Source organism: Anguilla anguilla, chromosome 10, assembly GCF_013347855.1.
Source record: "Anguilla anguilla isolate fAngAng1 chromosome 10, fAngAng1.pri, whole genome shotgun sequence".
Classification (NCBI taxonomy): Eukaryota; Metazoa; Chordata; class Actinopteri; order Anguilliformes; family Anguillidae; genus Anguilla; species Anguilla anguilla.
The window spans coordinates 26743768-26757540 of NC_049210.1; the positions used below are offsets into that span (position 1 = coordinate 26743768).

Genomic DNA, 13773 nt, shown 5'->3' on the forward strand with positions numbered 1-13773 from the left:
TGTTTCTAATTTGCATTGACCAATGTGCGGTGGCCAAAACACTCACCCAGTATGTTGTGTTCGTTCCCAAGTTCAAAGCCATGACAAAATTCTCAAATACATATTGCGCAGGTATGCTGCTAACATTAGCTAACTATCCAGTTCAACAATGCCTTATTGTGTGATTAGAAATTGCAGAGATAGGAATGCATCTTTTCACACCTTACTTTAGGTGTTTAATGCATGCTGCTTAGCTCAATGTGCATGAAATGCAACGTAGCTAACTAACCCAACCAGGGAATCCTAGGTAGCTTTGATGCTATCGATAATCTAATTAAGCCTTTGCTTAATACAATCAGTTAACGTTAAAGTCACTTAACGTTGATATAGATTATATTACAAATCATAATGTTAGCCATCCTAACCTCACTTTACTTCGCTGTCGATGATGTTCAGCCCGAACGGATGCTTACCGGTTGAACGGACCGGTTCCGGAAAGCATCCGTTCGGGCTAGATGACTTTCTGCTATTAATCTAATCAAGCCTACAAACTATAACCTTACCGTTAACCTCATCTCCCCAATTTACTTGCTGTCTGGCCATCAATAATTTTGCTAATGTAGCAATGAGCTGTACTTATCTTGTGCAATTATAGCTAACGTAAGCTGGTGAGTGTAACGTTACTTTATTCTCCAGACTGTTATAACATTATACTGCAAAAAAACCAATCGATAATGTTATGTGCTAACGCAGGTTATCCTATAATGTTAGGGCCCTATATTGTACGCTGTGAGCCATATGCGGCTCAATATTTCTAATGCTGTTATTGCTGTACTCGTTATGCATTATTACGGTCGTATGATAAAAAAAGTGAATGCATAAATAATTAGGACAGAACTGACACGACCAGCCAGTCTTGAGTCTGCTATATTAAGAAATTCAGGTTTTACATCAAAGCAGGTTTTTTAATCTTTTCAAAGTCTAATAAGTAGAAAAATACATATTATAATTCAGTAACTAAAGGAACAATTTAAATGTAAGAAAATGGAGGCTGCACAGGGTCTTTAAAAGGGAACCGCAAAGTGACTTCAAAAATAGTGGTATTCTACGAAAAGCGATAGGCACTGACGTCATGGTCAGTCTCTCACAGCACACAGAAAATTTTTCAAGCTTACTGAGCACATTAAACTATGAGTTAGCCAAGAAATTATAAATAAATGGTCAAAATGCAAAAATGACGCAAAATCTTCATAAATGTATTATTTTATATTCATCGTCATCTTTATAAACGGCGTTTGTCTTCATCATCACCACTTCACCTTAATCAGCACCATAGCATCATTTGAAACTTAATTTAAGAGCCAATTAAATATAGCTATTCTCATTTTTTAATTTATGTTGGCCTATTTATTTTTCATATGTGATTAGTCATCATCAGCACCATCATCATGTAAAGACAGAATTACTCCTACTAATAACATTTGTAATGATATTAGGTTATTAGTAGCAATATCAGAATAAGAATGTAGTCAAAATAATATGGTGGAATCAGCATAATAGAATCTTAAGAGCCACATATTCCAGTTTTATTATTAATAGTTTATTTATTTGTCACAAGTCCTCACCATGAACAATGGGCACAAGAAAATTATGGAATGTAACAATTATTAGTAATATTCATATATCAGAATAACTATAAAATGAAAACAATAATGGTGGTGGATTCATGTAATCCTAGGTCATGGTTTAATAGTATTCTGATACATCGGTTCTGTGCAAGGAACTCTGAATTCAATCCTTTTCTGCATTGTTGAGTCAATAACAGCCTCATAATCGTTCATGTGCGAGTGTGTTCCGTGCTCGTCTAAGTAGTTACGCGCGCTGTGACGTAAAACCTGTGGACCAAATTGGAATGAAATAAATCTTAAATCTTCTGTGAGGGACTCAGAAACAAAATCGGTGCCTAGAGAGTAATTGGTTCGATGTGAGGATATTTTTGAGCTAAAAAGTTCTGTCCAAAACAATTTAATTTGGCCAGGGTAAATTCGTAGTTTTGAATATACGTTAATGGGGAAATTTGCTTTTTGGCACCAGAGGCTTACTAAACTGCAATACCTCGAATAAACACAGGGGTTTATGAGCTTCACACTCCCCTGGAACTTGAAAACCATTTTTAATGTCACATCTCTGTGATTATGTATACAGTGTACAGTATCTCTAGGAAATATTTAGTTGTTTGTAATGTTATTTGTAATGTAGGTGTTAATATACTTTTGTGCACCTGCCCAGGGACTGGGGATGAAAATTAGCTGTTCAGCTATATCTCTGTATAGGGCATCGGATTTCATTCTTGAAGTCAATGTTTTATTATAAGTGGTCCCTGTTAAATAAACTTTTAAAATAAATAAATAAAAAATCATCTACCCATCTATAAACCTGAAATGGCTACGGTAGTCACATTGTATGTTAAGTTATTGACCGTGTTACATTTATCAAGCATCATATTTATGGAGTCTATCCCTTTATTATGGAAACATGTAGCCTATACTGTAAGAGCATTCACTTGGGTGTCTTAATAAGCTGACCTGGGCAGTGTGGGCTGGTCAAGGCACAGCGGAACTGGGTCCATCATGTAGTAATTAATGTGCAACAAAAGGTAGTCCTATGTGTGCTATGTTGCCTTACAGGACAGTTTAATACTGTGCAATGGAGCAAGTGCTGTTTGCTTAAATTAAACACTGGATGATTCGGCCTGTTGTATTTCATAATATACACAGATGAGTCTTTGCGTATTGAATTCCACAGCACAACAAATCTACTTGTCATTCATATTATTTTTAGGCCTCAGATAAGTGTTTTAGAACTCAAAATATAACCATGTTTGTTCATGGTAAACGGCTGTTGGTAGCTGCTGGCGCAGAGGGCCTAGGTAGTCATGGTTCACTGCTGATTTATTGTATGTAGTTCAATACGCATGCTGACCAGCATGCCTTCAATGTAAAATCATTAACCAATAGTTGTTAGTTTGAAATGCAGAAGATTTAATCAAGGACATAATGCACGTGGCAATGTTTTTTATTTTAAGGAGGGTAGAAATGAGTGGTAGTGATAAATTGAGGTACTGATATGGGGCGACATAGCTCAGGAGGTAAGAGTGGTTGTCTGGCAGTCGGAGGGTTGTTGGTTCGATCCCCCGCCCTGGGCGTGTCGAAGTGTCCCTGAGCAAGACACCGAACCCCAAATTGTGTGTGTTTGAATGGGTGAATGAGATGCATCAATTGTAAAGCGCTTTGGATAAAAGCGCTATATAAATTCAGCCCATTTACCATTTACTTCTTGTTAAAATTTTAATTTACATAGTTTTGCTCATACTCACTTCATCATCAATTTTACACATTACATAACAGCCACACGGTACAACAGAACACAAAAATGCAAGGAGGGACGTAGCCTGAAATTACTACAGTATACCTAAAACTTAAACAAAAGAGAGGGTCCCTGAATCTTTTGTATTAAGTCATTTAGCCAAGAAAGCAATAGCTGCCCCAAGCCTACTGCCTCTTTAAATCCCCGGTTTGTGATAAACCCAAAGTAAGTTTGTATTTTGCACAAGTTACTTTTTGTGTTTCATTTCTTAGGTTAACAAAGGGATTTATGTCCGTTTTCATTTACGTAGATGTATGTAAAAAGCACATAGCTTAATGTCTTATTACAGTAAAGGAACCACATTTCACAATAATTAGGCCTACTACAAACCACATTTCACCACAAACATCCCATCTAAAATAAATCTAGATGACTTGAGGGTCAATGACGTGACGCTATTTTTTTGTGTCCATATGGTTTAGTTAAATTTAAAAGGGTTAAAATGTGAAAATAAACTGACAAATCACTTGCATACATTCTTTTTTTGAGGACCTAGTCAAAGATTTCTGGTTTTAATCAATTTTGAGAGAATATTTTAGGGATGATGGCAAAAATATCAATGTGGTGTAACCGTAAAAACTTTGTAACAAATAATCAAACTTGCTTAAAAAAGGTGAAATTCTCAATAAAACACCATATCAAATAGTTTGGCATAATCTTACATTAGAGCTATTTAATAGTAAATACAAGTAATGAAACAACATTGTTCTGAATATTATAGCCTAATTAATTTGGGGAATCATGTCAGTCAAGTCAACTTCCTGAATTGTCAAGGTGGTGTAACCACCAGTCAAGGAGCCATTTTGTTAATATTGTGCAAGAAGACCATGTGACAGTAAATGATATCACAGTGAAGGACCCCTGATTACCCTAACTGCTGCATGCCAAGGTTAGTAACTCTCTTTAAGATAATTTGACATTTTAGGGTATGTCAAATGGTATGACCCCAGGAAAACATTGATCATTCATCGTAATTATAAAAATGAGTATTTAATTAAAAAATTATGTTTGAAATATTCACACCAAGGCCAAGTGCTTACATAGGTGTCCATGATAATGCCTGTCAAATTTGATTTTAAATTGAAATGTCAAATGGTGTAACCAGTTACACCATTTGACTCCTATTACAAGCCTTTCTGTTAGAGGCCAATTTTGTCAAATATATATATATATATATATATATATAAAAATACAGTTTATGATGCTGATTATAGATGAAATATAAACAATTTCTTCAACATACAGTGGCCTTTGACTGTAGAAGCAACATGGTCAGGTGGTGTAACTGGTTTGTGTCAATTGGCGTAACCAGTATCTACTGAACACATATAAAATGTCATCATTGCTATGTAAGTATTACTGCTCAAAATATTTTGGTTATATTCGTTATTTTTTTAATTGAGTGCCTTTAAATAGGTTAGTGGTATTATATAATGTGGATATCTATAAGCTAACGCCGGTTACTCACCAAGATACCTGCCCAGTTCTCCACTGGTTCTCCTCACACCACAACTCCATTTCTCTCCTCTGACCGTTATTCCTTCTAACCCTGGTCTGTTCCCGGTCTCTTGGACACCTAGCAGGCTCATAATTATAAGGCTGTGGTCCTTCATATGCGTTTGCATAAACATTTACAACCTCTTCTGTGTCAAAAACTAGTGTTGAGATCCATTCTTCTTTATTGTTCAACTTGACCGCTCTCCCTTCTGTTACGTCACTTCCGGTTTGGCGTTTTTAGATGCGGAAGTAAAATTCTCTCACAAACACCACTCCAGAAGTCACTGTAGTGTAGTATATATTTTTATGAAAATCTAGTTCCTACATCATTTTCCTACACATTGATTCACTGGGGTCTCCAACCTGCAATATGCTCTTTGAACATTAATATTGGGCAAATGGCCCCCGTAATGGCCACAACGCCCCCCTCTCATCCATCGTGCTTCCAGCGCCCCCTTGCAATCTCAGAACGCCCCCGTTGAGAAACCACTCTAAACCGATTAGTCCAGGTCAGAGTCGCGGTGGCAAAGGGGCAAGCAGAGCAGCCCAGACGTCCCTCTCCCCAGCAACTTCTGCTAACTCATCCCGGTGGATACCCAGGTGGTCCCAGGCCAGCTTTTGGATATTATCCCTCCAGCGTGTCCTAGGTCCACCCCTGGGTCTCCTCCCTGGTGGCCGAGCCCGGAACACCTCCAGAGGGTGGCGCCCAGGAGGCATTATTATCAGATGCCTGAACCACATCAACTGACTCCTTTTAATGCGGAGGAGCAGCGGTTCTACTTTTAGGTCCTCCCGGATAGCTGAGCTCCTCACCCTATCAAGGAGAGTAAGCTCTGACACCCTACGGAGAAACCCCATTTCAGCTGCTTGTATTCACAATCTCACTCTTTCGGTCACTACCAGGGTGTAAAATTAACTTTTTTATGCACTAGCCACTGTGTCTGGTAGATTCTCAACTTCTACCAGCCACTCACCTCTTTTACCAGCCACTTTTTAAAAATCAATATTAAAGCAGCGGCGACTGAGCTGAAAATTGGTGGGGCGCAAAACTTTCCTTTAAACTAATCTTTGATATCAACTTCATTAATTCAATTTCAATTTCATTAATTTTCCTTTATTATCAAGCGTGCCAACGATCGGATTAATCAAATGGCAAGTAGCCTAAAACACAGATTCTTCATACCGTGTAAGGGGGATTAAATCATAAATTCAATCTATCCGTTAAAAATCCGTAGTACCCTTAAAGGAATAGCATGGTGGTTGAATGTGACACTTGCCAGTTGTCTTTAGGCAACAACAAAACAAATGTGCATAATTTTTTTATTATTCAGTCATTTAAATGTATTTTAAAATGTATTTTTCTAAGCCTACATTTCCCACTATAAAAGTTCACCTGAACTCTCTGGGCGTGATAATGAGAACTGTCAGTTAGCTATGATTGACAGACCGTGCCCCGTTACCTTATCTACCTCCATGATACGCACTCATCCTGGGAGACTGAATTTTCACAAGCTAGCTTAGCTAGCTTAGTATATCAAGTATCGATATCGAAGGACATTGACTTATATCCAATAATAATTTTTTCTAGCTGGCTAGCCAAGTTAAGATAAAACCACAACTATAACGTCCTTATGAAAGCAAACTAGCTAGCTAACGTTATCGATAACATTACATTATAAAAGCAAACTACATAGCTAGTTAACGGTAGCTGGCTAGCTATAAATGAATATAACCAACCAAAAATAGTCTAATAGTCCTTAAAAGGCACTCTAATAAGTGAACCTAACGTTAGTCAAATATTTGCATTGTCTTGCCTGTAAGCCAGCGGCACAAACTATGGGTCACGAGTTATCCATGGGTCCCCAAATATGATTTAGAATGAGCTATCACAGCAATTTGAGTAGGGAGGGCAAAACGGAGCTTTAGAATGTTGCCAGCAGTGCGTGAGCTCAACAATACATTTCTCACAGAAAAGGTAGTTTGTAGCCTTTTTTTAGTTCATTACAGTGGTGACAGAAATGACAATAATTAAGTGGTGCTGTGCTGCTAGCCTTTACTGATCGCCGTACAAGGTTAACGTGAAGTAGCTAGCACAATCGGATAGCACTAACCCATAAAAATGTACTTTGAATGATACTTGCTCAATCGAACAGTAAATCTGAAAAACATTCGATTATAGTCAGCGGCACTGAAATTTCCTTTCACACCCTCAATAAACAGCAAAAGTCCCAGTAGAAGATTGAATTAACCTTTTAAAGTTATATATTTTCTGAAACGTTATCGATTCCGCTTGGCCACTGTACTTGTGACGCACTAAGTCGATAACATTCTCAACCGGTTGAAAATAGGACGATAAATTTAAAACGTTTTTTTTCCTCCAAAAATAAAGAATGGTCATATTTAATACTTCACTCATCGTGTTTCTTCAATGCCTCTTGTGAAAATAGCACATAAAACCGAAAAAGTGTGAAAACCACCATGTTACTCCTTTAACAAACAGTAGTCTACACTTAACAAACAAGATACACCAGTCTGTTATCTACCGTGTTAGCTTACAGAATAATCAGCAAAAACAAAACCTGCACTTCAAGATTGTTTACAGTCTACGCATTGCAGATATTTGCCATGAATACGAGTGCGGAGAAAGAAGTGCATGTATCCGCAAATAATGTTGATTAAAAATGTGCACAATTTCGTACTGCAAATGAACATAAATGTATGCTATAAGGCCTATGCTACTCGCTAAAACTGCCTATTTGGGGAGAGCAGGCCATATATGATAGTATTGAGTAACCTATTTTGTGGATTAGCCTAATTGTACTGATACTCAAGGAAAATCATGGGAAGTTTTCACCACTGCTCAGTGATTAAAACAGATTTTTCTAAATCGCATTTATCATTTAATCTCCCTAACACAATGCAAAGAAGCTGTGTGTGACTTTCCAATTGATTAGTCCGATCGTTTGCATGCTTGTCACTGAAAATTAATTAAAACAGTTTGAGATCAATGATTAGTTTAAAGGAAAGTTTTGCGCCCCACCAATTTTCAGCTCAGTCGCCGCTAAAGGCTAAATACGACAGTGGCACTGCGAGCAATACTTTTTGCTAGACGGCTGATCATGTCGCCACTTCTCATTGAAATATCGTCTCAGGGCCGTGACGCGAGATGGGTTCCCAGGTTACTGCCAAGTAAATAACGCGATAACACAGTACAGACAAAGTTTGGGCATCCGCCACTGTGACGCATGAGCCTCACAAATTTACCAGCCACTCTGCAAAATCACCCGCATTTGGTGGGTGGCGGGTGTTAATTTTACACCCTGGTCACTACCCATAGCTCATGACCATAGCTGAGAGTAGGGATGAAGATCGACTGGTAAATCGAGAGCTTTGCCTTTCGGCTCAGTTCCTCCTTCACCACCACCATCCGATACAGTGCCTGCATTACTGCGGCCGCTGCACCTAGACGGCCATCGATCGCCGATTCCCTTTTTCCCTCACTCGTGAATGTGACGCCAAGATACTTCAACTCCCCCACCTGGGGCAGTTGCCCGTCCCCTACTTGAAGTGGGCAAACCATCTTTTTCCGGGAGAGGACCATGGCCACAACATGGAGGTGCTGATCCTCATCCCGACCACATCACACTCAGCTGCAAACCACTCTAATGTGCATCGAAGGTCACAGTATGATGAGGCCAAGAGAACGGCATCATCTGCAAAAAGCAGAGATGCCACTCCATTGTCCCCGAACTGGACACACTACATACCTCGGCTGCACCTTGAAATCCTGTCCATGAATACCACAAACAGGAGGGGAGACAAAGCGTACCCTTGGCGGAGTCCAACACCCACTTTGAATGAGCTTGATTTAATGCCGAGAATGCAAACACAGCTTTCGCTCCGAATATACAGGGACTGAATGGCACACAACAGCGACCCCGGCACCATATAGCCTACTCCCGCAGCACCTCCCACAAGATACCCAGAGGCACACGGTCATATGCCTTCTTCAAATACACAAAACACATGTAGACTGGATAAGCAAACTCCCATTCCCATTTTTCTTTCTTCTTAATTTGTCATCTTCATTTCCATTTTTTTCCTTAATTTTTCTTTCTCCCCCTTCTTCCTTGCCTGACCTAGACTATTGTTCCCCAGCCCACGCGTAATGGGCAGTATGTATGCCAGCAGAACTTTTAGACCAGCGACAGGCTCAGGTCAAAACAGTCACATTCATTGCTGTGATTGTACTGCTAACTACTTTTTAAACTAGGCTACTGTACGCACCCTCCAACGCCACAATTCTAAATTAATGTTAGCTAGCCCTGTATAACCTCTTCCGACATACAAATAATGAGTAGGTCTGTCATCTACAATAGCTCATTAAAAACACTTCCATTTAAAAATATTACATAAACTTTTGTTTACTTGTCATTCATGGTAAAGGAAAAATGACTGAATCCATGCCAATGCATTTCTTTCAGCTAGAATGTGCGTTTGCGTGCGTTTATGTGTATGTACGTCTCTTATAGCCTTATATGAATTACTATTATCACTTACTCATAACAAACACAGCACAAAAAGAAGGCCTGCCATTAAAAGTTTTGATATCAGAATTACGCCAAATTACAAGAAACAGCGTACCACACACAAATTAAACAAGCAGTATTCCAAAGCAATGCTAAGCAATGTTTCCTAAATTGTTTCAAGTAACTTGGCTCCGTGTTTTATAATCTTACAATCTGAAGACAATGTGGTCATTCAAACATTGTCTCACATCAAAGTTTCTAAAAACAAAAATGTATAATGAATGTATAAAATTACTGGTGAATACCTAGAGAAAGCATATTCCTCCAGAAAGGATACGTTTATATTTAGTTGTCAAGTTCATTTTACAAAATGTCCAAGTTCTTGTATATTTGCAACTTATTTGCAGATTGTAAAATAAATACTGCAGGCTACATGCATACACACATAGCCTATATACAATACTTCATTATCCCCATATTCCCTCACAGCTTGTAACATTAACATTTACAAACAGACATTTATACCAAGAAACATACAATCAATCACACTACAGAAAGGCTGGGTGCGGGGGTAAATACATAAATACAGATAAAAATTAGACATATTGAAGCCTATTAAATGTATTGAATCTTACCAAATCTATCCACACAAATGTTTGCCCCATGTACCTTAAGCTTGCACACACAGGGCCAAGTTACTTGAAAAAATTTAGGAAACACTGGGTAGCATTATTTTGAAATACAGCTTGTTTAATTTGTGTAGGGTAAGCTAGCCAAAATAGTTGCTTGGAACTTGGCGTAATTTTGATATCAATACTTTTAATGGCAAGTCTAGTTTTTAAGTAATGACTTATAGACAGTGCTTTGTAAGTGTGAGTAACTAGGAATTTCTGTAAGTTGAAAACGTGTTTTTCATCAAATCCACAAATGCAGATTGACTGTGAAAGTTAAGATGCGTCCGCCCATACCAGTATTTACGACCTGTACTCTGGCCATAGAGCTTGTAAGTGTAAACGTCACCAAGCCACTCCCCTCATTTTCCCGCAAATTTGTCAATGGGAAAATGAATGGGGCAATTTTCAATAAGCGATAGCTATATTTAGTCGGGAACCAGTTAGCTATTGGTATGCGGTACTCATGACATATATGACTCATGAAATATAATATCAGCAGCACGATTGACCCATGAGAAGTACAAGGTACAACGTTGTGTACGTTTAGTACGCTTAGGAACTACACATACCGGTACTGTGCTCACGACGCACGCGTATATCGTCACGGCTCAGCTGGAACACGCTTGCGCCCTTCTACTTCTAGTGTCACTTTGATATCGTATTTCAATTTAAAATTACTGGAAATAACAGATCTGTTACTATTAAGTTATATTATTTATTTCACATCATAATTGTACGGTCGTGATGACAACAGGATTTCCTATCAGGGATCTATAAAGTACAACCATAGACCGTATAAAAGAGTACAACCTAACCTAACTAATTTAAGACGTAATTTCAAATGGAATATAACGTCATATATATTTTTATCACAACACAACAATATAGCTAGCCAGCATGGTTTTCGATAAATTACCGACAATATATTTACTACTTACTATGTTTTAATAAAACTATTTATTAGAAATTGTCTATCTCTTGCCTACTGCACCTGTCTTGTCTAAGTGCACTGTGATTCTGATTTTCACAATGTGTGTATACTATTCCTTTGTAAGTGCTGTGAGCAGACTGAAAGTCTATGTTACACCGAAGCCTTGCGAAACAAAGTTTTGTTACATCGTGTACTGTACAGCATATGGTTTGTAATGACAAAAGGCTTATTTCACGTGGCCGCCATTTTGAAATCCAAAGAGAGGTTGTGGTGGGCGTCGCCCCAAGTGAAACCTGAAGTGAACGATCAAACAACAATGGCTTGGACCACGAACCTTGAGCTGCTACCACTGATGCACGACGTCGAAAAATGGGCTGAGGAGGGATGTCGAATACCAAGAGCAGTTTTGTTGAGAGGATACAGTAACTGGATAGAGGGGTACATTACTGATAAGTTAAGGTAAGTTAACGATTTTGCCATCCGTAGGCTGTGCCGGTGTGCTAGCTAATCAGCAAACGGTGTCATAAAATTTTTCCCTACGGTGAAAACTGCCTTGTTTACATTTTTGGACATTTGTGGCTAGTGGGTAAATCTATCGCTGTTTTCGTCGCAGCACTGTCGGCACAAATTGAGAGAGATTTACGAAAGTTCGTTTTTTATGCATAGTCTAGTAGGTTTGATCTAAATGCATTTATCTTTTTCATGCTGATACGGAAATGATTTGGCTAATGTCAGATGACAGTTACCTCCGGAAGCGTTGAATTGTCCTTCTGGTCTTAGGCTGACACCATGTAAACAAAGACGGCACACTCCCGTTTTTCAGTTTGTTCAAACCGGTAAGCGATCTTAATATGCAGTCCTTGGAGAAGTGTGTGGAGCACACTCTTGTGTTGTCTGTGATCTGAGATGAGAGATGTGTTAAGGTGAGTGTTGACGTGTAAATTAATCTTACGAACTTTTGGAGGTTATTATCAGGGTAAGCTAACGATAAGTTAGCTAACTTAGACGCTAGCTTAGCTAGCTCGTTACATTACCTGAAAATAAGGTCCAACATCTCTCCTTATCTTGGCAATCCACTGGCGACGGGTGTCCAGGTTACTCGGAAATTGATGGAAAGACAAGCCTTGATCACATTCTCGTCTTTGATACGACGTACAGCGTGGTACACAACAATATGCCATAGTAGCATCACCAGCTTAAATCGCTTTTCTGCTTCATGTATTTTTGCTTCATGTAAGCACCACTCCTAGAACACTTCCCACCATAGCCTCGTTTTCGCACAGGAAAATTTCAAAATGGCGACCGGCGTGATATAAGCGAAATAAACCTGACTTTGACAGCTAGCTAGCTACCTGCTGATCCAGCCATTCCTAACGTTAACGTTAGCTGGCGCTAACAGACCCGCTAATCTACTCTGGCTGTATATGACCTGCTCTACATGGTTGGATTTGGAATGATTTTCTCCCTTTTTAACATTATTGTCCTGACCATTGAAAAAATGCATTAAGCTAACCAGTGACACCACATTTGTCGTGGGTATAGCTAGCTAGCCACCGGTGTTGGGTGCAGTTGGCCCTATCTGCTGGTCCAGAGTCAGTTATTTTCTTCTCCTACTAATGGTTAAAGTTAGGACCTGGGAAGGGAAATCTGATCCCAGACCAGCAGTTAGAGGCAGCCAAGGCACCGCACTTGGCGGGTAGACTTACAAGCACACGTGGTTGTAACATATATCATGCGACTTTGACTTTAGTGTAGTTCAGGACCACCAACACATCGTAAATCGACATAAATCCGTTATTTTTCCCTCCAGAGATTGAAATAAATAGAAACAAGCACATGCTACGGCAGAGAATGACGGTCCCAAAAAAAAACGTGAGAAATCTTTTATTTTTAATCGCTATAGATTTTACAATCAATGATTTTTAAAAAGTCAATAGGATTTTAACATTGGGTGGTGACGTCACGAACCAGACGCCCCCTGGAGGCAATTTGACTTACAAGCTCTATAGACTTAACCGACACTGGCCCGTGAAGCGGGTGGCGAATCCGGCCAAGACTCAGTTGCCATCTGGGTTAGCCTGCCTGGAGATGACAACCTTGACTGAAATCGTGATATTCTTGATCCTTAAATTACAGCTTTAACATTATGCGATTAATCCAGCACGTGCGCCTTTTTACTGTTATTATACCATTGATATAACTAATCGAGTTATTAGCATTATGAACTCCGTCTTACCTTCTCTGGCCCATATGCGAATAGCCCGGTCTCCACCACACGAAGCAAGTAATGTGCCCGTCGGATTCCAGGCAACATACCAGCAGCGTGTATCCGGGTGGGCGCTAAATTTATGGAGTATGTTCATAGTGCCCTGCATGTAGGAAAATCTAAATAGCAGTCACTCTTAATTATTCAACGCTAACAACAACAAACAAAAAAAAACCCTCAATAATGTACCGAAATAAATTGTTCACATCCGTATAAAACGATTCTTCGACACTTTAAGAAAATATCCCGTATGACGCTTTCTCTCCCAGCCCTAGAAATGCTGCGCAAAGTGCTGAGCATTCTGGGAAACCGAGTTTACTTTAAATTAGAAGAATATTACAGTATCCTGAAAATGACATTTCAACCACAATGCTTCAAGTTTTCTGACTTCAAGACATTTTTATCGTGTACTTTCTAAAAACAATCAATGTTCACGCCTTTGTTCAACGTGACGCTTATTTCAAAAGCACA

The 13773-nt window shown here is 39.1% G+C and overlaps 1 protein-coding gene across 1 annotated transcript in view; it reads right to left on the reverse strand.

The window, feature by feature from the left end:
• The window catches only part of ciao1 (cytosolic iron-sulfur assembly component 1), a 64201-nt gene extending 50608 nt beyond the window's left edge, over positions 1 to 13593 (reverse strand). Inside the window, exon 1 of the mRNA XM_035380031.1 lies at positions 13273 to 13593. Coding sequence (XP_035235922.1) covers positions 13273 to 13411 — 139 coding nt within the window. The 5' untranslated portion in view covers positions 13412 to 13593. The remainder of the gene's footprint in view (positions 1 to 13272) is intronic.
• Between the last annotated feature and the right edge of the window lie 180 nt (positions 13594 to 13773).